This window comes from Meles meles, chromosome 10, assembly GCF_922984935.1.
Source record: "Meles meles chromosome 10, mMelMel3.1 paternal haplotype, whole genome shotgun sequence".
In the NCBI taxonomy this organism is placed as follows: domain Eukaryota; kingdom Metazoa; phylum Chordata; class Mammalia; order Carnivora; family Mustelidae; genus Meles; species Meles meles.
Window position 1 is genome coordinate 53,175,035 of NC_060075.1, and position 27,784 is coordinate 53,202,818.

Here is a 27,784-nt window from a genome sequence, read left to right on the forward strand (position 1 = left end):
GCAAATTTAGAAACACTACGTCCTTAATTTGCATCCTCAGAGCCTCTAGGACACTAGGAAGTTCAACTGGGACCCACAGGAGACTAGTAAGCCTGGTAGCATAGGGTTTATTCCATCATGTAGGAAAATCCTAGGAGTGAAGAAACATTGGAAAGTCTTTAGGACTTGAGACCAAAGCAGGAACTTAGGATATTTTTACTCTTTCCACATCAAGGATGGTTTCAAACATATACCCCTTGGCTACAGATTCAATCCCAAATTTTGGGCTTCCAGAAGTTAGCTGGGAATCATACAGTTCTTTGAACGAAATAACAATAGAATCTGGATCTTCTGAGGACTGAGTTCTTTGCATAAACTCTAAAATCATTTGGGGTGTATGTTTTATTAGGTAAGGTTCTATTTTCACATTAAAAAATCAGCTCAATCCCAGATCTATGTCAGGTAACTGTTCTGTTGTGCGAGCTAAGTCATTATGGAGGCTTGAGAGAGGAAAACAGAACTCTGACACATAAGCCTCAACTCATGGCAAGTCTTTGGCTTGGATCAACTACATGTAAGATATACAAGACATCACTCTTGGATATCTTACACAGATATACAGGCACAAGGACAGGGCACAGGAAGATCAAAACGTCTGAGAATTCTAACAGAAGCTCACCAGAGCTGGTGAATCCTGACCCTACCACATACACTATTTATTCACATGAGACCACAATTTCCATTCCTCTTACAACCTGCCAACTTGTTGGGATAATGTGAGGAATGAACAGAATTATACAGAAGTTAGGCCCCGATAAAATCAGTCTAAAATTGTTCAAGAAACTTCAAATGGAGGTCCATAAGAGAGTCAAAATTGGAGGGGGAACAAAATTATGAGGGAAAAATACCTTGTTGGTCTGAATAATAAAAAGAAGTTTAAAAACTATTATTTCTCGGGGTGCCTGGGTGGCTCAGAGGGTTAGGCCTCTGCCTTCGGCTCGGGTCATGGTCTCAGTGTCCTGGGATTGAGCCCTGCATCGGGCTCTCTGCTCAGCGGGGAGCCTGCTTCCCCCCTCTCTCTGTCTACCTCTCTGCCTACTTGTGATCTGTCAAATAAATACAATCTTAAAAAAAAACAAACAAAAAACTATTATTTCTCTAAGAGAATTTTCTTTAACATGAAGGATAGTCATGCTACTGATGTTTATTTGATAAGCAAGCTAAATATTTAAGCATTTTTTCCCCTCATAGCTTTAGAAATGATCTCCTTTCTAAAAAATAAACAAACAAACAAATAAATATATGTTTAAAGGTAAACCTTTTTTTTTTTTTTTAAGATTTTTATTTATTCATTTGACAGAGAGAGATCACAAGCAGGCTCCCCGCCGAGCAGAGAGTCCGATGCGGGGCTCAATCCCAGGACCATGGGATCACGACCTGAGCCGAAGGCAGAGGCCCCAACCCACTGAGCCACCCAGGTGCCCCTAAAGGTAAACCTTTAAATGGTAAGACAGTAGTGATATTAAATGAAAAAAGCACTTTATTCAGTGCACACTGACAGTTTTTTCGATTCCATTCATAATTGAATTTTTAAAAAACCTCTTGCAGAGTACTTTTTATGCTTTACTTAGAAAAAATATTGAACTTCAAGACCCCTAAAGTTATTAATGAAAGCTTATATTCCTTTTAAGTATATACGTACATATATACATATATATGTGTATGTATTTGAATCACTCAAAGCAATTTTATACAAACCACTCAGAACAATTTTAAGAGCTGTTCTTTTCTGTATTTAAAATTGTCCTTTCAAATATTTAGAAGTTCCGTAGGTGGTGGCTTTAAAGGAATTTTTCCTAGAGTAAATTTCTTGGATTGAAATTGCTCCAGTTCTTCCGCTGTGAGTTGATCCTTGGGTGTGAATAATTTGTTATCTGTTGTGGTGCTGCCATTTGAGACTGGGAGAGAGGTAGATATGCTACTGTTTCCAAAGGTGTTGCTAGATGACTTGGAAAAAGCAGTGTGGGAATGTGAACCTAGACTACCAAAACCAGCCACAAAAGTACCACTTCCAAAGGCTGGGGTCCCTGGAGCTCCAAAAGAGCCTGCTGCCATGGAAGTTGGAAATCCTGAAAATCCAGGTGATCCAAAACCAGTGGCTGCAGGACTTTTAAAAGAAAATGAAGCAGCAGATGTGACTGCAGGTTTCCCAAATCCAAATGCTGGAACAGAAGTAGTGACAGCAGAACTGGCAGAGGATGCAGCTCCAAATGCTGGAGTATTCCCGAACATAGGAGGACTTCCAGAAGGGGCAGAGCTTGGTTTAAAACTAAAATTCTGAGCATTAGCACTGCTGCTGTTATTCACTGGAAAACCTACAAAAATCAGAAAAAGGAAAAATTAACCTATTATAGTAAAGAATGTAACCATATTAACCATCACTCCTTTTTCTCTTATTTCTACCATGTTTGAATGTGAGAAGCTTATTGGATGGAAGGAGAAGTGAAAAGAAGAAGCTAGAACAAACCCAATAAACCCTGTTGTCCTATCTTTATTTTATTTTATTTATTTGACAGAGAGAAATCACAACTAGGCAGAGAGGCAGGCAGAGAGAGAGGAGGAAGCAGGCTCCCTGCGGAGCAGAGAGCCAGATGTGGGGCTTGATCCCAGGACCCTGGGATCATGACCTGAGCCAAAGGCAGAGCCACCCAGGCGCCCCCTGTTGTCCTATCTTTCTGCTATACTTGACCTCATTTGATCATCCTCACTCATGGAGACAGCTTTGAGAAACCTCTGGGATTAGGAGGTGGACTTTCACTTTCTGCTTCAACCTCAAATAGATCAGCCACATCCATTATCAAAGAAGTAACTCTTTCCTTAGCTGTATTCTTTTAAGCAAATGTAGAGTGGTCACTTCATCTCAGTTTCCTTCTGTATAAATGGAGTGACCCTCAAGCCCCTTCCAGCTCTCAACTAAGACAAATCTGATGAAACTGTACTCTAATAATTAACATCTCTAGTTTTTGGCTAAAATTTTTCCAGAGTTGCCATTTTTATTTTTATACTTTTTATGACAGTTCAAACTCCTCAGTCCTAATTTGCCTTCTTGTCTCAAGAACCACTGTTTACCTCTGTATACTAACTTAAAACAATTTTTCTTTTAAACTAAAAAAAAAAAGTGACACAGTATTGTCACTTGAGACAGTATTATACTGTTATGCACTGTGAAAAGAAGATCCTATGGTAGTGCTGCTACCACGGCTACTATATACTCTGATAAAACTTTTGAAAAACCATTGCTAAAATATACTCTGAAAGCCTGAGCTACATGATATTTCAAAAAATGTGCCCAGTCTGACCCCTATTTCACAAATGATTAATGAGCCAAATTCTCTGAAGCTCCATTATAGAAGGTAGTAGAATCTGCAAGGATGATTTAAAAATCACTTAAAGAGAGGGAGGAAGATGGTGTAGCTACAACTAGGAGACCTTAGTTTTCTCTGGTCCCTGGAATTCAGCTAGATAGCTAAAAAATCATTCTGAACACCTGTAAACTCAACTGGAGATCTAAGAAAAAAATTGCTGCAATTCTACAAACAGAAAAGTGACCACTTTCTGCAAGGTAGGAGATGCAGAGAGGTGAATCTGAGGTGCTGTATCAGAAGATAAATGGTGGTGGGGGGGGCGGTTTGCAAGCTGGCTACCAGAAAGTGATACAGCAGCAGAGCACAAAATGGGAACTTTTAGAAGTCTGTCTGTCCAGGTGAGGGACATGCCTGCCTGAAAGGTGCTCAGGGGTGAAGCACGGCAGAATCCTATGGGGGAGAGTGTGATCTCAGGACCCCAGAACTCAAAGGAAGACCTGGGGTGCCTAAATGTGGCAGAGTTCCCAAGGATAAGAGTGGCAAAGCCAGCTACAAATGGCAAGCTCAGGAGTGGGCTTTCTGCTCTGTGTTGCCATAACCAGCAAATTGTGGCATGGCTGGGCAACTGTTCTCTGAGCAGGGGCCCAGCGAGTGGCAGAACTGTAGTGAGACACCCCCCTCTTTGCCCATGGGGAGGAGGGGTATGGGTATGAGCTGCAGGAATCTGCAGGCTTTGGAGACTTGAAACAGAGTTGCATGCCTGAGATACAAACTCTTGGTCACAGGCTGGGTAAGCACAGAGTGCTAAAGTAGACCAGGAAGACAGCTTTTCCCTGAGGGCGTACTGAGGAGTTGGGGGTATTACTCTAGGGTTAGAGACTGGGAGGTCGCCATTTTCATTCTCATCCTCTAACACAGCATGGAAAGCCTTCAGGGAACAAAAGCCACAAAGAGCAATCTGGAGTGCTTACACTTAGTGTGGCCCCCTGGCAAAGGCAGTGCAATTCTCCCTGGGACAAAGACACCTGAGAATCAGTGCAACAGGCCCCTTCCCCAGAAGATCACCAACAACATCCAGCTAAGATCAAGTTTACCAATCACAGAGAACTACAAAATTTCAGCTAGGGAAATTCAACTAGGGAAAAACAGTATATAGAATTCATGGTATTTTCTAATGATTCCTCAGTGTTACTTTTTTTTTTAAAGACTTTATTTATTTGAGAGAGAGAGAGAAAGCACAAGCAGGGGGAGAGGAAGGCAGATGGTGAGAGAGAAGCAGGCTCCCTGCTCAGCATGTGGGGCTTGATCCCAAGGCCCTGGGATCATGGGATCATGACCAGAGCCAAAGGCAGACACTTAACTGAGCCACCCAGGCGTCTTACAGTCTTTCAATTTTAACTTTTTTTCTTTTTTCCTTTTCAAGCAATTTCTTATTTTATCAACTCTTTTTTAAGACAAGGATGTCATACATCCTGCTTTTTTTTTTTTAAAGATTTTATTTATTTATGTATTTATTTGTCAGAGAGAGAGAGAGCGCGAGGGCACACAAGCAGGCAGAGTGGCAGGCAGAGGCAGAGAGAGAAGCAGGCTCCCTACCGAGCAAGGAGCCCGATGCAGAACTCGATCCCAGGACTCTGGGATCATGACCTAACCCGAAGGCAGCGGCTTAACCAACTGAACTACCCAGGCATCCCTTGGGTGAACCTAGACTACCCTTATCAACTCTTTTAAGTCATTTTTATGGTTATATTCTATACTTTCATTGTATTTAATTTGATTTTTGTATATACAAATTTTGTATATATATTTTGATTTTGTATAGTTTTATCTATACAAAAAAATCTATAGTTTTATAGATTTTGTATAGTTTGATTTAAAATCAAATATAATTTGATTTTGTATAGTTCTTCTTTCTTTAAAATTTTGGGATCTAGTTTTCTAACAAACAGACCAAAATATACCCAGGATCTCTTGCATTGCTCTGCTCTGTTCATATGTCTGATTATGTTCTCTCTCTCTCTTTTTAATTTTCTTCTTGGTTTCAGGTCTCTTCTGATTTGTTTACTGTATATTTCTGTGGGGTCATTGTTTTTATTTTAGTATTTTGTTCTCTCATTCATTTATTCTTCTATGGACAGAATGACAAGACAGAAAAACTGACTTCAAAAAAGAAAACAAGAGGCAGTACTGACTGCCAGAGACCTAATCAGTATGGATATAAGTAAGATGTCAGAACTAGAGTTCAGAATAACAATTGTAAAGATACTGCTGGGCTTGAAAAAAGCATAGCTGACACCAGAAAGTCCCTTTCTGGAGAAATAAAAGAACTAAAATCTAATTAAGTTGAAATAAAGCTATTTATGAGCTAAAACTAAAAAACGGAGGCTCTAACTAATAGGATAAATGAGGCAGAAGAGAAAATTAGTGATACAGATGACAAAATGATGGAGAATAAAAAAGCTGAGAAAAAGAGATATAAACAACCACTGGATCACCAGGTGAGAATTCGAGAGATAAGTGATACCAAAAGTGAAACTATATTAGAATAATTGGGATCCCAGAAGAAACATAAAGAGAGAGAGGGGAAGAAGGTATATTTGAGCAAGTTATAGCTGAGAACTTCCCTAACCTGGAGAGGGAAACAGGCATTCAAGTCCAGGAGGCACAGAGAACCCCTCTCAATATCAATAAAAATAAGTCAACACTTCAACTTATAATAGTGAAGCTTGCAAATTTCAGAGACAAAGAGAAAATCTTGAAAGCAATTCAGGACAAGAGGTCCTTAACCTAGGAGGGTAGAAACATTTGAGTGGCAGCAGATATATCCACTGAGACCTGGAGGCCAGAAAGGATTGGCATGATATATTCAGGGTGATAAATGAGAAAAATATGCAGCCAAGAATACTTTATCCAATAAGGCTGTCATTTAGAAGAGGAGAGAAAAGAAAAGAGCTTCCAGGACAAATAGAAACTAGAAGAAATTGTTATCACTTACCAGCCCTTGGTCATTAGAAATATTAAAGGGGATACTTTAAGTGACGAGAAAGCCCAAAAGTAACAAAGACCAAAAAGAAGCAGAGACAATATACAGAAACTGACTTTATAGGTAATACAATGGCACTAAATTCATCTTTCAATAGTTACTCTGAATGTAAATGGGCTAAATGCCGCAAAGGATACGGTATCAGATTGGTTAAAAAAGCAAGACATGGGACGCCTGGGTGGCTCAGTCGATTAACCTGCTGCCTTCGGTCAGGTCATGATCCTAGTGTCCTGGGATAGAGTGCCGCATCAGGCTCCTTGCTCAGCAGGAAGCCTGCTTCTCTCTCCACCTCTGCCTGCCACGTGCATACTCTTTCTCTCTGACAAATAAATAAATAAAATCTTTAAAAGGTTTTTTTTTTTTTAAGAGTTTATTTATTTATTTGACAGACAGAGATCACAGGTAGGCAGAGAGGCAGGCAGAGAGAGAGGGAGAGAAGGAAGCAGGCTCCCTGCAGAGCAGAGAGCCTGATGCGGGGGCTCGATCCTAGGACCGTGGGATCATGACCTGAGCTGAAGGTAGAGTCTTTAATGCACTGAGCCACCCAGGTGCCCCAATAAATAAAATCTTAAAAAAAAAAAAAAAAAAGCAAGACACATCCATACACTGTCTGCAAGAGATTAATTTAAGCCCAAGGACACCTTCAGATTGAAAGGGAGTGGGTGGAAAACCATTTATCATGCTAATGGACATCAAAAGACAAATTATATTTTAAACCAAAGACTGAAATAAGAGATAAGGAAGGACATTATAACATAATTAAAGGGTCTATCCAACAAAAAAACCTAATAATTGCAACTATTTACGCCCTTACCATGGGAGCAGCTATTTACAGATAAACCAATTAATAACAAAATTAAAGAAACACCTTGATAACAATAAAACAATAGTAGGGGACTTTAACACCCCACTCACTGCAATGGACAGATAGTCTAAGCAGAAGATTAACAAGGAAATAAGGGCTTTAATTGACACACCAGACTAGATGGACTACAGATATATTCAGAACATTCCATCCCAAAGCAACAGAATACACATTCTTCTCTAGTGCACATGGAACATTCTCCAGAATAGATCACATCCTGGGTCACAAATCAGGTCTCAACTAGTACCAAAAGACTGGGATCATTCCCTGCATACTTTCAGACCACAGTGCTTTGAAACTGGAACTCAACCACAAGAGGAAAGCTGGAAAGAACTCAAATACATGGAAGCTAAAGACCATCCTACTAAAGAATGAATGGGTCAACTAGGAAACTAAAGAAGAATTTAAAAAATCCATGGAAACAAATGAAAAGGAAAACACAATGGTTCAAAAGCTTTGGGATGCAGCAAAGGCAGTCCTAAAATATACAGCCATATAGGCCTTTCTCAAGAAACAAGAAAGGTCCCAAATAGAGAACCTAACCTTACACCTAAACTAGCTGGAGAAAAAAAACAGCAAGTAAAGCCTAAACCCAGCAGGAGAAGAGAATTAATAAAGATTAGAGAAGCAGTCAATGAAATAGAAACCAAAAGAACAGTACACCAGATCAATGAACCTATGAGCTGGTTCTTTGAGAGAATTAATAAGATTGATAAACCCCTCGCCAGATTTTCCAAAAAGAAAAAGAGAAAGGACCTGAATAAATAAAATCATGAATGAAAGTGGAGAGATCACAACCAATACCAAAGAAATACCATTATAAGAACATACTATGAGCAACTATAGGCCAACAAAGTAGGCAATCTGGAAGACATGGATGCATTCGTAGAGACACATGAACTACCAAAATTGAACCAGGAAGAAATAGAAAGCCTAAAAAGACCCATAACCAACAAGGAATTTGAAGCAGTCACCAAAAATCTCCCAATAAACAAGAGTCCAGGGCCGGATGGCTTCCCAGGGGAATTCTACAAAACATTTAAAGAATAGTGAATATCTATTCTTCCAAAACTGTTTCAAAAAGTAGAAATGGAAGGAAAACTTCCAAACTCTTTCTATGAGGCTGGCATTACCTTGACCCCACCAAAAAGGAGAATTACAGACCAATATCCCTGATGAACATCAATGCAAAAATTCTCACCAAGATAATAGCCAATAGGATCAATCAGTACATTAAAAGGATTATCCATCATGACCAAGTGGGATTTATTCCTGGGCTACCAGGGTGGTTCAACATCTGCAAATCAATCAATGTGATACACTACATTAATAAAAGAAAGAACAAGAACCATATGATCCTCTCAACAGATGCAGAAAAAGCATCTGATCAGTACAGCATCCTTTCTTGATTAAAGCTCTTCACAGTGTAGGGATAGACAGAACACACCTCAGTATCATAAAAGCCGTATCTTATAAATGGAAAGCCCTCAGTGAATATCATTCTCAATGGGGAAAAACTGAGAGCTTTTCCCCCAAGGTCAGGAACATGACAGGGCTGTCCACTATCACCACTGCTGTTCAACATAGTACTAGAAGTCCTAGCCCCAGCAATCAGACAACAAAAAGAAATAAAAGGCATCTGAATTGGCACAGAAGAAGTCAAACTCTCATGCTTTGCAGATGACATGATACTCTATGTGGAAAACCCAAAAGACTCCACCCCCAAATTGCTGGAACTCATACAGGAATTCAGTAAAGTGGCAGGATATAAAATCAATGCACAGAAATCAGTTGTATTTCTATACACTAAGAATGAGACATAAGAAAGAGAAATTAAGGAGTCAATCCCATTTACAATTGTCCCCAAAACTCTAAGATACCTAGGAATAAGAGCAAAAGATCTGTACTCAGAAAACTATAGAACACTCATGAAATTGAGGAAGACAAAAGGAAATGGGAAAACATTCCATCCTAATAGATTGAAAGAACAAGTACTGTTAAAATGTCTATGCTACCTAGAACAATCTATACATTCAACTGAGGGTTCCTGGAGGGGAGGGTGTTGGGGGATAGGGTAACTGGGTAATGGACATTAAGGAGGGCACGTGATACAATGGGCATTGGATGTTATACAAGACTGATGAATCACTGAACTCTACCTCTGAAACTAATAATACACTATATGTTTGTTTGTTTAAAGATTTTATGCATTCACTTGACAGATCACAAGTAGGCAGAGAGGCAGGCAGAGACATAGATGGGGAAGCAGGCCCCCCGCAGAGTAGAGAGTCTGAAGTGGGGCTCGATCCCAGGACCCTGGGATCATGACCCGAGCTGAAGACAGAGGCCTCAACCCACCGAGCCACCCAGGTGCCCCTACACTATATGTTAATTAAATGAATCTAAATTTTAAAAAATTAAAAATAAAAATATTTTAAAAATTAAAAAAATTAAAAGCCACTTAATATACTTTCAGACTTTATGATCTAAAGCCTCTAAAATCCCACATTTCTAAAATTAATGAAGCCTTGCATTACTTTATCATTTACCTGGTGATCCAAATGTTACTACATTTGTACTGCCAAATCCAAATGCAGGTGCTGGTTGATTTATTCCATCCTTTACATCTGAGAGCTTCAAAAAAAAAAAAAAAAGGCAAATTATAAAGTAATTAATGAATAATTCTGAATTACCTTTCCCATACACTTTATAGGCAAATTCAATTTTTAAAATGTACACTTAAAAAATATGTTTAATATAGAAAAATGCCCACAATATGAATATGCACAGAGGAAGATAGACCAGTCTCAATGAGGTAAGAGCAACTGGCTGATGAATTATGGGTGATTTTAATTTTAATTTAAGCTTCTATTTTCTAAATTTCTTCAATGAGTATGTTTGAAAATGAAAAAAAAATTTTAATAATATTTTTCAGTGTCTATAGGTTAATTATCAAGAAACCTAGATTTCACATAAAGCGCCTTTAGAGGCTACCCAATCTGCTTACTCTAATACTTGACCTCAAGCTCATTCACAATTACATTAAAAGCTTACTATTGAACTCTAGTAAATATTTCCTATTCCTGAGAATACTTTTTGTTCTTGCTATTTTCTACACTAGAAATGTTTTTCATCTGTTCATAGTGAAATCTTAATCTCCCTTTTTAAAAAAAAATATTTTATTTATTTATTTGAGAGAGAAAGCATGAGCAGGGGTGAGCGCTAAAGGGAGAGGGGGATGAAGGCTCCCCACTGAGCAGGGACCCTGATGTGGGGCTTGATCCCCGGACCCTGAGATCATGACCTGAGCCAAAGGAGATGCCCAACTGACTGAGCCACCTAGGTGACCCTTTAATCTCCCTTTTGAGGAACTTTCCCTTACTCCTTACCCCCAAGAATCTTTTCCTGATCAACTCAAACAGATATGATCTCTCTCATTTGGAAGCCTCAATAGCATTGCTCAAAAATCAATTCCAGGGGCGCCTGGGTGGCTCAGTGGGTTAAAGCCTCTGCCTTTGGCTTGGGTCATGATCTCAGGGTCCTGGGATCAAGCCCCGCATCGGGCTCTCTGCTCTGCAGAGAGCCTGCTTCCTCCTCTCTCTGCCTGCTTCTCTGCCTACTTGTGATCTCTCTCTGTCAAATAAATAAAAAAAATCTTAAAAAAAAAAATCAATTCCACTGAAGTATACAAGCAATAAAGTGCATCTGTCATACATACATATATTTCAGTGAGTTTTGACAAACTTATAGCCATGACAATCAAGATTTAAAATATTTCCATCACCCTTCAAAGATTCCTTGTGTTCCTTCTCAGTCAAGCCTCTCCCAAACCCTAGGTACCATGAACCACTCATCTCCTTCCTATCACTGTAAATGAGGTTTGTTTTCTCTTTTCTAAAGATTTATAAAGGGGCGCCTGGGTGGCTCAGTCATTAAGTGTCTGCCTTCGGCTCAGGTCATGATCCCATAGTCCTGGGATGGAGCCCAGAATCGGGCTCCCTGCTTGGCGGGAAGCCTGCTTCTTCCTCTCTCACCGCCCCCCGCCCCAGCTTGTGTTCTCTCTCTTGCTGTCTCTCTCTGTCAAACAAACAAATAAATCTTAAAAAAAAAAAAGAGAGATTTTTAAAAAATTAATTTATTTGAGAGAGAGAGTAAATAGGAGGGAGAAGGAGAGAGAATGTGAAGCAGACACTGCAGTGAGTGCAGAGCCCAACAAGGGGCTCAATCTCACCACCCTGAGATCATGACCTGAGCTGAAATCAAGAGTCAGATGCTTAACTGACAGAGCCACCCAGGTGCTCTGATGAAGTTTGTGCTCTGATGAAGTTTGTTTTCTTCAGTTTTTTTGTATAAATGAAATCACATAGTATATACTTCTTTTCTTTTTTCTTTTTTGGTCTAGCTTCTCTCCCTCAGTGTAATATTCATCAACAGGTAAATAAGATAAACATATACTGTTTATCCATATGCTGGATTAAAAGAACAAAGAATTAACTACTTGGCATAAAGAATAAACCACTGACACATTCTAAGCCCCTTGTGGGTGGACTGTTCAGGACCCTCCTCACCTCTGGAGGGGCCCCTGGAGAGCTGACAAAGGGCAAGGAAGTTCTAATCCCAAGGGAAGTTCTGTAGTTCTTTGGACTCAGTTATCTCTTCTACATTAGCAGTGGTGAGCTGGGCCACCTCTCACATACGGACAGAATACTTCCAATATGTCCTACTAAATTTAAATGGCATCATAACAACTAAACAGTGAAGAAATGAGCTCACCCAAAAGTCTGTTTAGGAAGTACATATTTAAGAAAGAGGTAGGTGCTGGAATGGTCACATAGTCATTTACTAAGTTAGACAACCACAACTCTCATATCCTTTTCAGAAAGTAGAAGCATAAATCAGCTCGGAAACTGTAAATATCTTATTTCAAAATAAGATTCCTAAAGAGTTTTTATGGGAATAAAACATCATAACTTTAGTGATAGAGATAATGAATATGCTACAGCCGGGACCACGTATCTTTGGAGACAAGTGGGTATGTATCTACTAAAGACATTTCTATATAAGTCAGGGAACATATGGTGAGTGTTTTTCAGTTACAAAAGTATACATTAGTCTAAATGTATATTCATATCATTTTCAGAGCAATTTCTTTGTAAATGCTGATAATGTTACATACTTAAATTTATATAATATTTTCAAAACTAGACCACCGAAGTAAAAAACTTTACCCTAAAAATAGTTTTAGGAAAGCAAAGTTATCTGTGCTTTTCTGACTAAGGAACAGAGAGAAAGCAATTCCAGGACTGTGACTTTAAATGATGATACAGTCTTGAGAATGTGTGTGTATCATAATTCCTGACAGGGAATTTTAGTTTTGCTTTCCAAATTCAAAGTGAAATTCTCTGCAAAAAAGCAACAGATAAGATACTTTCAGTAGAAAACTCTCCAATACTCACCAAGGCTATGTTAGTTGATGTATTTAGGCTCTTTAGTTCATTTATTCTATTTCTCCATTGATTTATTAACTGTTGGAGGGAATTTAGCTGAAGAGAGAAGACAGAAAAATAATGAGTCAATTTTGAGGGTTTTAACTTTGTTTCTCCAACAACTTCATGTCTTTACTTGCCAAAATCACAAAAAGTTTATAAAACATTTTTATGGCAAATTGTACAATTTGCCCAAGATATTCCAGCTATATTTCCCTCCCTGTTCTCCAACTCCTGGTATCCTCTGGTTCAGAATCTCAAGTATGTGGCAGCACAGAGAGAGTTATATCTGGATGGGAGACAAACATGGGTACTAGTAGAAATGCTTGTTCATGACTGTAGACAACAAAAAATACAGTTTATGTCATATCTTTTAGCACCAAACTTACTTAAGCCCAACTTTTTTATTTTTTGACATCTGATACATGAGAATGTTAATATGTACAAACAGATGGTGTCTTTTTTCACTTTGTTTTTCTAGCATTCATCATGGTGTCTGCACCTAAGAGATGCTCCATAAATGTCAAATGATGAAAGGGTCTGACTTCTAGGAATAACCGCTATTATTTCTAATAAAAATAGTGACATTCCTAGTTATATAGCCAAAATATATTATTACCATGTTAGATAACCAACCAATTTCAAAGAAAGTAATTTAGAAAATACAAATAGCCTTGTCTTGAGAAGAATTCTAGACCTCATCCACTTTGCCAACATATAAACAAGCCACTACAGAGAAGACAGTAATTAACAGCTAATCTGGTATCAAGGTAGATGAATAGGAAACAAACTTACATAACTCTGTAAGTTATTGCTGGTTAAGAAGTTATGGTATTCAAGCCTCAACTCCTCTGGTGAAATGTCTGTAAAACCTGAAGTGAGGAATCAATTGGAATCTTTAAAATAAATACCAATACTTTTAATAGTATAATAAAGCTAGAAGTGCTAGACAAGAAAATATGCTGATGTTGATCATAAGGAAATTTTTATAATCATAAGGAAAAATTTCAAAGCCTATATTCTAATGTTGAACAAAGTATAAAATTAAAATAAAATACAACTGGATATCTGATTTTCAAAGGGAGAAATTTTCTAAAGATAAATGGAATGGAAGGAATAACAAAAGAAAGGGTTGACCACATACACATTCAAACCTCTGTCTAAAAAATATTCTGCACGCCAGAAACTATAAGCAAAATTAAAAGGCAAATGGTAAACTGAGAAAACCATGACTGTAACATATATGACTGGAGAAGAGCTAATGTCAATTATAAATAATACAAATCAGTAAGAAAAATAATATGGGCAAATAAACACCCAACTCATAAAAAAATTCAAATAGCCAGTCATAAGTAAAATAAAAGAGTTGAATTTAAAAATACAACTAAAGGGGCGCCTGGGTGGCTCAGTGGGTTAAGCCTCTGCCTTCGGCTCAGGTCATGATCCCGGGGTCCTGGGATCGAGTCCCGCATCCGGCTCTCTGCTCCCTGTCTCTCTCTGCCTGCTTCTCTGCCTACTTGTGATCTCTGTCTGTCAAATAAGTAAATAAAATCTTAAAAAAAAAATACAACTAAAAATAGAGAAAAAATGCTTTATTTAATGGAAAAAATTAAAAATGGATGGTATTTACTATTATTAAGGATGTGGTAAAATGGATATTCTCCTAAATTGCTTTTAAGGGAATTAAAAAGGTGTTTTTCTGGGAGAAAAAATTGTAAATAAGCATCAAATGTCTTAAATATGTTTACACCTTCTATCCTTAATAGAATTTCTAGGATTTAACCTCAGGAAATAATCGGATATATAAACAAAGAGTTTTATGTATGAAGAGGTTCATTCTATTATTTTTAGTAGTAGAGACAAACTGAAAACAACAAGGTAGAATACAAAACTAGATTATGATCCTAATTTTATATATTTATATGTATAGAGGAAATATGGTTGTGTGTGCATATTTTGAAAGAAAGACTCTAAAATGTTATAGTTGTTATCTCTATGAAATCAGGTGATCTTTGTTTTGTTTACATATTTCTGTATTTTTCAAGTCTTTTATGGCAACAGCCATAAATTTATAATTAGGAAAACTTTTTAAGAAAGTTCAGGATGTTCAGGATATTTTCTACAGAGAATTACTCATATCCCACACATCATTAACTCCATAGACCCCTATACCCCAGAATAAAGAAAAGACTAAATGTCCAAATTAGAACCTTGGATGTTCAGGATATTTTCTACAGAGAATTACTCATATCCCACACATCATTAACTCCATAGACCCCTATACCCCAGAATAAAGAAAAGACTAAATGTCCAAATTAGAACCTTGGATACCCTTTTTTTTTTTTTTTAAGATTTTATTTATTTATTTGACAGATCACAAGTAGCCAGAGAAGTAGCTCAGTAGATTAAATGTCTGCCTTTGGTTCAGGTCATGATCCTAGGGTCCTGGGATGGAGTCTTGCATTGGGCTCCCTGCTCATGCATCTCCCTCTACCTCTCCCCCCTACTTGTGATCTCTCTCTCTCTCTCAAATAAATAAAATCTTAAAAAAAAAAAAAAATCCAGGACAGCAGTTCCCCACCTTTGTAGTCTCATGACCCAAATATGTTCTTAAAAATCATTAAACAACCCCCAAAAGCTTTTGCTTATATAGGTTATATATTCAATATTGACCATATTTAAAATGAAAAATAAGAAATACAGAACATATTTATTAAATCACATTAAAAATAAGAAACCAGGGGCGCCTTGGTGGTACGTCGGTTGAGCATCCAGCTCTTCATTTCGATCTCAGGGTCACGGGATCGAGCCCTGTGTTGAGCTCCATGTTCACCTTGGAGTCATTTGAGATTCTCTCCCCATCTTCCTCTGCCCCTCCCCCCCGCATGCACTCTCTCTAATAAGTAAATACATCTTAAAAAAAAAAAAAGGAACCAACTACTTATCAACATAAATGAAAAGACTATTTTTCAAAGGAAAAAAGTAAAAATTTAGTGAGATGAGCAGCATTGTCTTATGTTCGCCAATTTTTTAATATACCTTAATTTAAAAATATTTTATTGCTAAAAATGGTAACCCTCTTCTGAACTTTCAGTGAGTCATCAGCTTTTTGCTGATGGAGGGTCTGTTTGTAAATTTTTTTGACATTTGACTTTAATAGAAAACAGCTGGATTATTCTATCTGCTTCTACATTCAATCTGTTGCAATATATTGCCCAGTTGAAGTATATGAAGAAAGTTTGTTCTAATACAGATAAGCAATTGGAAATGGAGGACTTAAATAGCTTTTTCAGGTAATTGTAGACATTCTTCTTTTACACTACCTCAAAACTTGATAGGTTGTAGTTTCTTAAATGTTAGTTATAATGCAAACTCAAGCCATATTCATAACTTTTTGTACCACTATATTAAATCCAGTGGTTTATCTTGCGCTTAGAATGGATTTTTCAGCCATGCATAAATTTCACTTGAAAGCCTGAATTTTGTCACTGGCAATAAACAGTCATTTTTTGGTATGCCTGGGTGGCTCAGTTGGTTAAGTGTCTGCCTTTGGCTCAGGTCATGACCCCAGAGTCCTGGAATAGAGTCCCACATTGGGCTCCTTGCTCAGCAGGGAGCCTGCTTCTCCCTCTGCTTTCTCTTCCTACTGTTCTCTGTGCTTCTGCTCTCTCTGACAAATAAATAAATAAATAATCTTAAAAAAAAAAAAAAAAAAAGAAAAAGATTGGGGCACCTGAGTGGCTCAGTGGGTTAAACCTCTGCCTTCGGCTCAGGTCATAATCTCAGGGTCCTGGGATCGAACCCCGCATTAGGCTCTCTGCTCAGAAGGGAGCCTGCTTCTTCCTCTCTCTCTGCCTACTTGTGATCTCTCTCTCTCTGTAAAATAAATAAATAAAATCTTTAAAAATTAAAAAAATATATTTAAAAAAGTCATTTTTTTTCTTTGAGGTGACAGGCTTACCTCATTAGTTTTTTTAGAAAATGTTGCCAAATACCAAAGTCTAGGTAATGACAGTTATCAGTCATTCTTTCAAGTAAATATTGTCTGTGAAAAAAGTAGCTAGTTGAGCTCACAACTCAAATGATAACCTCAGTGCCTTCCCTCAAGACAACTATCATATCCAAGCATGTGGCAGAAGCACTTATGTATGCTTCCTATTTTGTCACACAGATTAAAAAGGTGTGCACTCAAGGGTCAAGATTAATAAAATCAACATTTTTACTTCTTTATCAGAAATTTTAAGTGAAAAATGGCATTTTTTTTTTTTACTGTGGTGCCTAGCTGGCTCAAGTCAGAGGAGCATGTGGCTCTTGATTCAGGGTTGTGAATTTGAGCCCCACACTGGTTGTAGAGATTATTTAAGTAAACAAAACTTTAAAAAAAATGGTTTTGTATTGACTACTATAGTCTGCTAGTACAGTAAGTTGCCTCTGCCTTGATTCACACTAAGATACAAGTTTTACCCGTCAATATTTTTATACCAATAGTGCAAATGTCAACAGAGTGAAAATGGCAATTAATGTCTTAGTACTATTATGAAAATTGAATTTTGAGCCTTTAGAATGCTCTCAGGAATAGGGTTGCCAGACTTAGCAAATAATAATACAGGATACCGAGTTAAATTTGAATTTCAGATATACAACAAATACTTTTTTAGTATAAGTATGTCCCAAATATCACATGGAATATTCAAATACTAAAAATATTATTTTTTAAGGGAGACTGGGTGGTTTAGTTGGTTAAGTGTCTGACTCTTGGTTTCAGTTCAGGTGTTGATCTCACAGGTTGTGGGATCAAGCCTGGTGTTGGGTTCCCCACTCAGCAGGGAGTCGGCTCCCCTCTTGCTCTCTCTCCCTCTGCCCCTCCCTTGGCTTGTGCGTGCTCTCTCTCTCTCTGGAATAGATAAATAAATCTTACCAAAAGAAAAGAAAATAAAAGAAAACACTAGTGGAATTATCTTTTTTTTTAAACTAGTGAAATTATCTTATTTATTTATATTACTTATTGTCTCCTTCCCTCAAGAACATAAGCTCTGTAAGGGAGGGACCTTGTCTGTCTTGCTTATCACTATATCCTTAGAGCTAAGAATAGGGCCTGGCACAAAAGAAATTCTGTAAGTATTATCTTGAATGACTGAGTGAATAAATAACTAAGGACTGATGTGATACCAATGCTCATAGGGAAATGAGCAGGTAGAACTGAGGCAGAGCAGGGATCCCAGAGTTCTGAGAGACTGCAAAGGCTCTCATCTGCTAGATACTTGCTGTTTACTGCATAGGGCAGAGGCCCAGGACCACCCAAGTGGGATTAGAAAAGTGTGGTGCTCTAGGTTTCAGCTCAGAAAGGGCTTAGGGACTATGGACCAAAGAGAACAGGGGGAAAAGGGCGTTCTAAACAAATGCTATCCCTGTAGCCCAGTTAAAGTTCTTTACCTTCACACATTATCTCAGGACAGATCTCAACATGCTTTATGAAGAATAGGTATCTTTAGAAGAAAATATAGGGAAGAAAGGGAGAACAGCATCAGGCAGCCACGCCTTAATGGCAGGTAAGAGGTGAATCTTCTAGTCACTGCAGGCAGCTAAGAGGTTTTGAAGTTGTACCCATAGGCAACCAAGAAAGGAGAGATTCTTCGGGGGCTTACAGAATTGGAATTGTGGTGGGTACTGATTTCAGTATTTCCTCATGAGAACTATGTATCTCATGATACATAATGAACTGTATCTTCTAAAAAAAAAAAAGAACAGAACTGTATCTTCTAATCTTTATTTCTGAATTATGAAGTTCTGCCACAATACTGGAATACTTGAAACAATGTCCAAATTTTCTTAACTGTAGCTATGTTTGTAGTTAGTTTACTTGGCATGAGGAGCATGAGGAATTTTAGAAAATAAGAATTGTAAAACGTATTTTAAAAACATACAATTTCTCAATTACCTGAAATATTAGGTTTCTTTTTCATTGGCGAATAAACAGAAAACATCCACTGCCCTGATGATTCCCAAATTTCCATATCTTTTATAATTCCTTCCCTGGGGGAAAAAAAAGAGCAAAGGATCTTTTTTATCTGCTTGTTAAAATTTGTTGTTTATAATTTTCAATGATTGAAATTTTAAATTGTAGTAAATATGTAATTTCGGATTAAAAAAGAAAAGATTTTATTTATTTTTAGAGAGAGAGCAAGAGAGAGTACACATGCAAAGGGGGCTGCAGAGGAAGAGGGAGAAGCAGATTCCCCACTGAGGGTGGAGCCTGACACAGGGCTCAATCTCAGGACTCTGAGATTACCACCTGAGCTGCAATCAAGAGTCAGATGCTTAACTGACTGAGCCACCCAGGCGCCCCTAGATTTTTTCCATTGTATTTTCTGAAGACTATTCTTTAGAGCAGAATTTATGAACTAAGAAATATATTTAATTATTTTAAATATTATAATATTAAATAAGCTCATGGTTTTGGTTTTCCAGTAAACTGAACCATTAAGCAATAGATTTGGTAAATGAGAACTATCAAACTATACATATTTTAAAGAACTAAAATAAAATATACAATACTAATTTTAATCTTTCTTTGTTCATTATCATGAACATCAATAACATTTAACTGGGAAAAGAAAGAACCACGTATTGCATGGATCATTGGGTGTGGTGCATAAACAATGAATTCTGGAACACTGAAAAAAAATAAAATTTAATTAAAAAAAAAAAGGAACCACGTAATATAGAAACGTAAAATTTTTAAAGTGGGTAGGACTTTAGAGATCATTTTGTCTAATTCTCATATTTTGCAAAAAGGGACAACAGACCCACGCCCATATAGTTAATTTGTTGGCAAAGTGGTGAGTAGATTCAACTATAAATTTAATGTTTCCCTCTCCTATCCAGAATGTTACAATTAATAAAATGATAGATACCACAGAGATACTGTACTAAATTCAGGACTTTTACAACATCAAATACAGGAAGGTGGGCTTTGTTTGCTCTTTTACCTTTTTTTTAAAAAATCAATTATATATGTTATATGGATCAAAATGTTTACCACTCATTCTAATTTATTATAAGAATTAAAAGACTAATGAATATATTTAAGTTCTGTCCTGGGAGCTGAGGCAACAGTTACAGAATGCCAGGGACTATTTTGGCACGAGTCACACATTCTACTATGATCAGGAAATAATAGGGAATCTATTCTACAGTAATGAATGAAATCAAATGAAACCAGTTTCAACCAGGGTAGTGGAAGTAAAAGTTTTAGGAAAAATATACCAGATGCCGTAAGTGACCACCAAGAGTACAAACTGCTTTAAATTACCTAATACTTTGTAAAGAACTAATAATATACAACAAACTCAAGCAAAACTACCTTAGAAAGATATTCACAATATAGTGTTATCAATAGAAAAATGGAAAAAGCATAATTAGCTCTGAGAAGTCATTGTGCTGGTATGGAAAAGTGACATATTTTTAAGGGTAATGAAGTATACTATGACATATGCAAAACAGTGGTTATCTCTGAGTGATCAGATTGTGGGTGCTTTTTCCTCTTTTTGCTTATTCTATTTTTTAATGATGTATTACTTTTTTTTTTTTTTTTTTTTTTTTTTTTTTTTTTTTTTAAAGATTTTTATTTATTTATTTGACAGAGAGAGAGATCACAAGTAGGCAGAGAGGCAGGCAGAGAGAGAGGAGGAAGCAGGCTCCCGCGGAGCAGAGAGCCCGATGCGGGGCTAGATCCCAGGACCCTGGGATCATGACCTGAGCCGAAGGCAGCGGCCTAATCCACTGAGCCACCCAGGCGCCCCTGTATTACTTTTTTTAAAAGATTTTATTTATTTATTTGATAGACAGAGATCACAAGTAGGCACAGAGGCAGGCAGAGAGAAAGAGAGGGGAAGCAGGCTCCCTGCTGAGCAGAGAGCCTGATGCGGGGCTCTATCCCAGGACCCTGAGATCATGACCTGAGCCGAAGGCAGAGGCTTAACCCACTGAGCCACTTAAGCGCCCCAATATTACTTCTTTTTTAAAGAAAATATTGTAGGTACTTTTGAAAAAAAAATAAGCAAATGGATAGTAATTTCTCTGAAGGCTTCCACTTACAGAAGTTTCTTTTCATCTTTCTGCCCATCAGGGCTGGGGGAAGCAAATGGATTCTGGGACACTCCAAACCCTCTGTTCCTGCTAGTTGAAGCTCCAGAATCGAAGGAACTGAAAGATGGCTTTTCTTGATCTCTGCTGCCCCCCCATGGTGTTGATTTGGAGAAGCTGGATGGCTGGATAACGCTGGAGTATCTTTGGCTGGTGGTATTCCATCCACGTCTGTTACTACCTGAAAATAAAGAATAAAACAATTTTATTGGCAATTCCTCTTTTAAACCTCTAAAAATTTCATTATATTATCTTAGTATGTGCAGACATTATACGAAGATTCAACAAGTACCACACTGCCACTCATTTTAAATCAGAAAACTCTTCATTTTTGACTTACATATAGTTACTTGTAACCAACAAATCATGTAATGGTCTAATGGCATTTTTTGTTTAACAAGCTTGAGACAAGTGCAAACCCAGAGGAAAATAATGATATATTAGTAAGTTCAGCTGATATAAGCTTATTAAGTAAATAATTGCTTGATAGTAGATTTAAGATGTATTCTAAATCATAAACTCCTTCAGGATAAAAGCTGTCTTAATCATTCTTTGCTCTCTTACAGCATCCTATATAGCAGTAACATCTGAAAATGGACAATGTATTAAAGAGTTTGTTGAATATAAAAAAATTAGATTTTACCCTCTATCCTTGAACAGATGCTTAAATCTACTTGACTCAGTCTTCCCTCTGGGAAAATAACATCTACCCACCTATCTTTCACAGGGAGATTATAATTTACATGTGAATAAAATGCATTCAGTTCTATTATCAGCAGATTCTAATATTTCATAATTATCACAATGAGGCAACAGGACTCTCTTCCCTTGTCTCTGTATTTTAAAAAATTGTGGGGCACCTGGGCAGCTCAGGTGGGTTAAGCATCTTCCTTTGGCTCAGGTCATGATCCCAGGGTCCTGGAATTGAGCCCACATCAGGCTTTCTCTGCCTGCCACTCCCCCTGCTTGTGCTCTCTGTCAAATAAATAAATAAAATCTTAAACTACCTCATTTATTCAGCACTTCCTAGTTGGAACCAAGATAATTTGCCTTGTTTCTGACTGAATTAAGAGATATGCCATGAAATGTATTAAAAACTGGAATGATGCGAGATATATTCCTTCATGAAAATTCATCTCCCAACTCTAAAACTACCTAATAAAACCAAAGAGAAAAAGGAACAGATTGCTGGGCCAGATCCCTCATTTAAGGGTTAATGGTATTTTATTTTTCTGAAGTTCCAAATTCGTTGGGGGGTGACACAACTGAAGAAGCTCATTCTTTCTTTTGTATATAGCCTTTGGTCTTCACTTATTAATTACAGAAGCATTCATTTCTGGGGGATAAATACTGTTTATTTGTTGAATTTTATTTATACTTTCTTCATCCATCAACCCATTAAATATTTGCTTTCTAATTACTATATCTATAGTGAGTCTCCACAGAATGTCAAATATTAAGTAACACTTTCCAAGGAAATACATTCCCAAGTATCAGACCCCCGAGTCCTAATTTTTGGTTTGGAATATTTCACGAGACTAATTGTGGGTGATGCAAAAGGCCTGTCTTCAAGAAGAGCGATCAGACGTGAAACCACTATGCAGCACAAATTAAGGATCAGACCAACAGTCCTAAAAGAGGGAAGGGAAGGAAAGGAACAGGAGGGGGTCAACATCTTGTGATACTTTTAAGGAGTAAGTTTCAATCTTAAGAAAATAAAAACCTACCTATTCATCTGACCTTTAAAACCTTGCTGTGCGTGGTTTCATTTCTGATCCCTCCTCTCCTTGAATGCAGTCCTTTCACCTCATCCACAATTGGCTTAAATATTCCAAAAACTTTGACAATGACTTAGACCCAGGGAGTAGGACATCGCGGTCCTCCACACCCCTTCTCTCATACCTCAGAGTTCTTTTTTTTTTTTTTTAAAGATTTTATTTATTTGACAGAGAGAGAGAGAGACCACAAGTAGGCAGAGAGGCAGGCAGAGAGAGGAAGGGAAGCAGGCTCCCTGCTGAGCAGAGAGCCCGCAGTGGGGCTCGAGCCCAGAACCCTGAGATCATGACCTGAGCGGAAGGTAGAGAGGCTTAACCCACTGAGCCACCCAGGCGTCCCTACCTCAGAGTTCTTTACTGCGCAACCTGCCCTTCCAGTTTTACCTCCAACGTTACAAGCACGTACTTTCGCCTAAGGTAGAGCTTTGCAGCTATTAGATTGTTCAAAGGAGTTTGCGACTTCCCCAACGTTAAGCATCCAGGCTGTGACCCCAGCTGCTAGCCTCTTTCGAAAAAAAAGTTTAGTAAAAATTATATTTAGTGTGTCGAGGGAGAAAAAAGAACCAGTACGCAGAAGGGTAGGAAAGCAAGGAGGCGTCTGGGTCGACCTACACCAATTCTCCCGACCATCACAGACAAGAGAGCTTTGACACGTACTTCCGATCTAAAAACTCATTGTTTCGCATTCGTACCAAAGGCACAGTCCCCGTCTTCATCCCCTCAACTACAACCAGCCGAATCCCCACACAGCGGAGACGAGCATCGGAGAGAACCTGTGCCGGGCCTGTGGGCGGGACCGAAAAGGGGACGACGCGAGCACGTCATCGTCACCTGACTGGTGCGCCACCGCGCTACGCCGAGCGGCTGGCCCCGCGCCGGACGCCAGTTCTCAGCCCCACCGCCCTGGCTCCAGGCCTTCCCCAGCGCCACCGGCGGCGGAGGATGGAGGGGCACGTCACCTGAAGGCTGTTGCTGCCGTCCTCCGCCCGCAACCCCGGCGCCGGGATGTTCGTTCCAGCACCGGTCTCCGAAGCGGCACCGGCCTTGAAGGAAGAACTGACAAATGGTCATAGCGACGGCGTAGCGCACGGAACGGTCTTCAGTCAGCACCCTCAGCGGACGGAGAGCCCAAAGCAACCGAAGGTCCCGCCCTGCTACCGTGACGTCATCTTCTCGCGCGCCCCCCCCCCCCCCCCGCCTCTTTCGTCCTGCCCTGGGATGAGAGGCGTGGGCTCTACCCAATAGGATTTGAGAAGAGCGGGCAGCCCTCGCTCACTGAGTTGGGCTTGGGAAAGCGGAAAGCTTGAATGGTTAACGTGGGTGAAGAGGCGGTTTGCGCGTGGTGCAGAGCCTCGGACTGCAAGGAAAGCTTGAGCGTCCGAAATAAGAGGAGAGCAGGTTAAGGAAATTTAGATTTTCAGCACCGCCACCGAGGGTTTGAGAGACAGAGTTATAATTTGCATTTGTACTGTTGAGAAAGTGAAAATCCGCGCAGCCATTCATCAGGTGGATAACCGATAAAGCCACTTATAAGGTAAACAGGAAACAGTGTTTCCTTCAAGGACAGACTGCAACTGAAAAGTATCATAGCCCGCTCTTTGGATAAACACTACATTCTTACACTCTGAGAAAGCTAGTTCTTTAAAGCCCGCGTACACGCCACTGTTTGAAATTGTATCAGTAAGAATGAAACATCCCACTCTTGTCTGGAGGAACTAAGACACTTAGACACAGAGAAGCAGCATCGATTTCTATCCAGGTGCAGAGCTTCCTATAAGGCGTTCCTAAAAAGAGCATTCCTATTTTTCTTAATTTTGTAGTTTCCGGGAGGCCTGGGTGGCTCAGTTGGTTGCCGGCTGCCTTCTCCTCAGGTCATGATCCCAGGCTGCTACCATGAGTCCCAGGTTGAGCTCCTTGCTGGGTAGGGAGCCTGCTTCTCCCTCTGCTTGCTCTGCCTGCTGCTTGCTCCCGATGCTTGTGCGCGCGCTCTCTGACAAATAAAATATTAAAAAGAAAAAAAAAATTGTAGTTTCCAAGGAAACATGACCCCACATTCACTTCTCAGTCCAGATCCGATGTTGATGCCTTTACACAAAGCTCTGCTTTGCTTTGAGCTTATAAAATCTTACCTAAAATCCACCTAGCCCGCAAATCTTACAGTTGTCTTTTCCTTCGTAGGGTAAGACACCCCTACCACTCCTCTGGTTCGAGGTCTCCTTGGTTGCCAGGAGGCAATAAATGACTTTGTTGGATTATAGATTTATCCCTGGTGTTTTAAGATGATTTGCCATTGTTCTTGCTCACATCTTTGGATTTTGAATACAGTGGAAGCTACAAAACCGCTGGGAATAAATGCTACAATGTAGTTTAAAGTTTTTATTTTAAGTAATCTCTTTGCCCAAGTTTATTTAAACCTAGTTTATTAAAAAAAAAAAAAATCAAGTGGGGCCCCTGGCTGGCTCAGGCAGTAGACCATGCAACTCGTGATCTCAGGGTTGTGAGTTCAAGCCCCACGTTGTAGAGCTTACTTAAAAAAAAAAAAAATCAATTCACTTATTTTGAAATGTATTGAAGATTTACAAATACAGTATGAGACTGTATTGCAGACCTGATACTCCATCATCCAAATACTTTATTTCCTATAAACAAAGACATTCTCCCACATAACCACAGTACAATCACCAAAATCAGGATGTTAATATTGATGAATAACTACTATCTAATCCTCAGATTCTGTTCATGTTTTGCCAAATGTCCCAACGTCTTTAAAATAAAAAGACCCAATTTGGAATTATTGTCTTATTCATATTTCTTTTCTTTATTTAGCCTTACTTGTATTTCTTTAGTCTTCTTCATCCCGCAACATTTCCTCAGTCTTTCCTTGACTTTCAAGACCTTGAAACTATTAGAGATTACAGCTAGTTACTTTGTAGAAGTTCCTCAATGCAGATTTCTCTATTTTCTTGTGACTGGATTCAGATTAAGCATCTTTGACAGGACATGATGTCATGGTCTTTACATTGCACCTCTCAGGTTGTGCACAATTTGTTTGTCCCATTACCTGAGTGTTCACTTTGATCACTTGGTTAAGATGGTGTCTGCTGAGCTACTACAATGACTCTTTTTGTCTTTGTTATTAATAAGGATTTTGTAAGGAGATACTTTGAAAGTATAAATGTGCCATTCTTCCCCAAGCTTTTTGGTTCTTTTATTTATTTATTCCTATCACTATGGGCTCCAATTTTCCAATTTTACTCAGTGGGTTATGATCTATTACTGTCATTATTTTGAGGTTCAAATCATCCTCAGTTTGGCCAGTTAGAGACCTCTAATCTTTGTTTTTTGACACACCCCATTAATTCTTTGAACACTTCTTTACTCCTTGGCCCAAAAGATGCTCAGGCTCAATCTTATACTTTCCCTGATCTAGTCCTAGAATCAGCCATTTCTCCCAGCAGTCCTGAGTCTTTCAATGGTACTTAGAGGCCAAGATCTGAGCTTCAAATTTTCTCATTGCTGTTGTGAGGTCTTTGCTCCCAAGCTCTTTTGTGGGCATTGCTAGGAAATATATACTATAGACAGACATACTTTTACATCAATACATATTTCTGTATATGTATTAGAAACTATGAGTTTACACTGATAACCTCCAGTTTGATCCCAAGATCACAGAATTTCTTTTATTTTCTTCCTGTATTTCTAACTTACTCCTTTGATAGTGAGAACAAGTTTCTCACTATCCATACTTACTTTGAGCAATTCCCTTGTATTAGCGTTTCACCTTGTGGCCATTGACTTTCTTGTCTATGCAAAGACCAACATGTGTAAGGACTCTGCCGGGATCTAAAATAATGCCAGTGGTGGCTGAAGCTTAAATGAGAATGGACATGGTGCTGTGTGAAGGTGGAAAGGTAGACAAGGCCAGATGTCATTTGAGATCATCCAGGTCAGTGCTCATGAGACAGTGGGAGACAATGGGAGCCTAGGGCTAAGGAATGCAGAATTCAGTAGTGATCAATTAGGGCCAGGTTGGTGGAAATCAAGAGTGGGGTCACAGAAAGGAAACTTCTAATCTCAAGATGGCAAAGTAAGAATAGTTCTGCCTCCCTGTCCTCTTGAAAAATCATCTCAAAGTAAGGGGAAACAAGCAAAAAACAATCTTTGATTATACCAAGAAATAACCATAATCTCAAACCACAATTTGTGAAGACTGAATACGCATGGTGGAATAGTAAATTACTTAGCAGAGAGGAGAAAGGTCACATTCTGGAAAGGTGCATACTGATGTCCCTAAAGAGGCTGAAAATCCTCAGAAATTAAGAGCCACCAGGTACCATAGAAGGGTAGACTGAAAATCTCTATGTAGTACAATTAGAATCCAGCTCCATAAATCCACCCAGTTAGGCAACTATCCCTACCTGATGATGCGAGCTGTGTTTATTGAATGGTGAAGTATAGTCCTCTTTGCCTGAGCCCCAGAAATCCTGCAGCCAGCCTTACAGTCCCTTTTTCCCCAACTTGCCCTCGGCACCTAAGGTAGGGGTTTGGAAGATTATTTTTTTTGAGAATCAAACATCCCAGAAAAATATCTATAGATCTGGTGGATTCCCAACAAAAATAGGTGACCATTCTCTCATCATATGATGAGGCTCACTGATAATTAGGCCCACCTTTGCACACAAAAATTACCAACTTATTCAATGTGTCATTTTAAATAAAATTTGCAGACAGGGACTAGAAAAGAGCAAAGCAAACAGAAAAAAATAAACAGAAACACACCAAGTGTGTAGAAAATGTTAAAAAAAACTAAAATATCTTCAGAGAGGATAACATGAAACAATACCAATGCTATATGAAATAATCATTTTTTAAAAAAACTATTCTTAGATATTAAACATGGGTAGTGGAAACAAATTCAACAGATAGTTGGAAGATATAACCAGAGAAGTTCCCTACAAGAATTGAACAAACCAGATCCAGAACCCATATTATAGCTGTTATGAGAGGAGGCTTAAAGCTCTGGAAAAGTAAAATCTTTCAATTTCCCAGCACAAACTTTAAAATTTTTATTTCTCCCAAAGTAGTTTGAATAGCCTTGGGAAGGAGGAAGTTAGGAAGATGAAAGT

The 27,784-nt window shown here is 38.6% G+C and overlaps 1 protein-coding gene across 3 annotated transcripts; it reads right to left on the reverse strand.

Annotated features, from left to right (window-relative positions):
- Positions 1 to 1,576: 1,576 nt before the first annotated feature.
- NUP42 (nucleoporin 42) lies at positions 1,577 to 24,605 on the reverse strand. 3 transcript variants are annotated; one of them, XM_046020054.1, is made up of 7 exons: positions 23,618 to 24,605; positions 20,836 to 21,064; positions 18,677 to 18,771; positions 13,534 to 13,610; positions 12,709 to 12,795; positions 9,802 to 9,886; positions 1,577 to 2,354 (listed from the first exon to the last, which is right to left on the reverse strand). In XM_046020054.1, exons 1-7 carry the CDS (start codon positions 23,727 to 23,729, stop codon positions 1,789 to 1,791), a joined length of 1,251 nt encoding a protein of 416 aa, XP_045876010.1. In that variant the 5' UTR covers positions 23,730 to 24,605; the 3' UTR covers positions 1,577 to 1,788. The 3 variants fall into 3 exon arrangements, with proteins under 3 accessions (XP_045876010.1, XP_045876012.1, XP_045876011.1); XM_046020056.1 differs by lacking the exon at positions 23,618 to 24,605 and adding an exon at positions 23,316 to 23,462; XM_046020055.1 differs by lacking the exons at positions 18,677 to 18,771; positions 23,618 to 24,605 and adding an exon at positions 23,351 to 23,470.
- Positions 24,606 to 27,784: the final 3,179 nt, after the last annotated feature.

Coding starts and splice junctions, on each gene's coding strand:
- NUP42 (XM_046020054.1), bottom strand. CDS start 23,729: ATGACCATTTGTCAGTTCTTCCTTCAAGGCCGGTGCCGCTTCGGAGAC. Junction 21,065..23,617: donor ACGGCAGCAACAGCCTTCAG/GTGACGTGCCCC, acceptor CTTTATTTTCAG/GTAGTAACAGACGTGGATGG. Junction 18,772..20,835: donor AAAGATGAAAAGAAACTTCT/GTAAGTGGAAGC, acceptor TTTTTCCCCCAG/GGAAGGAATTATAAAAGATA.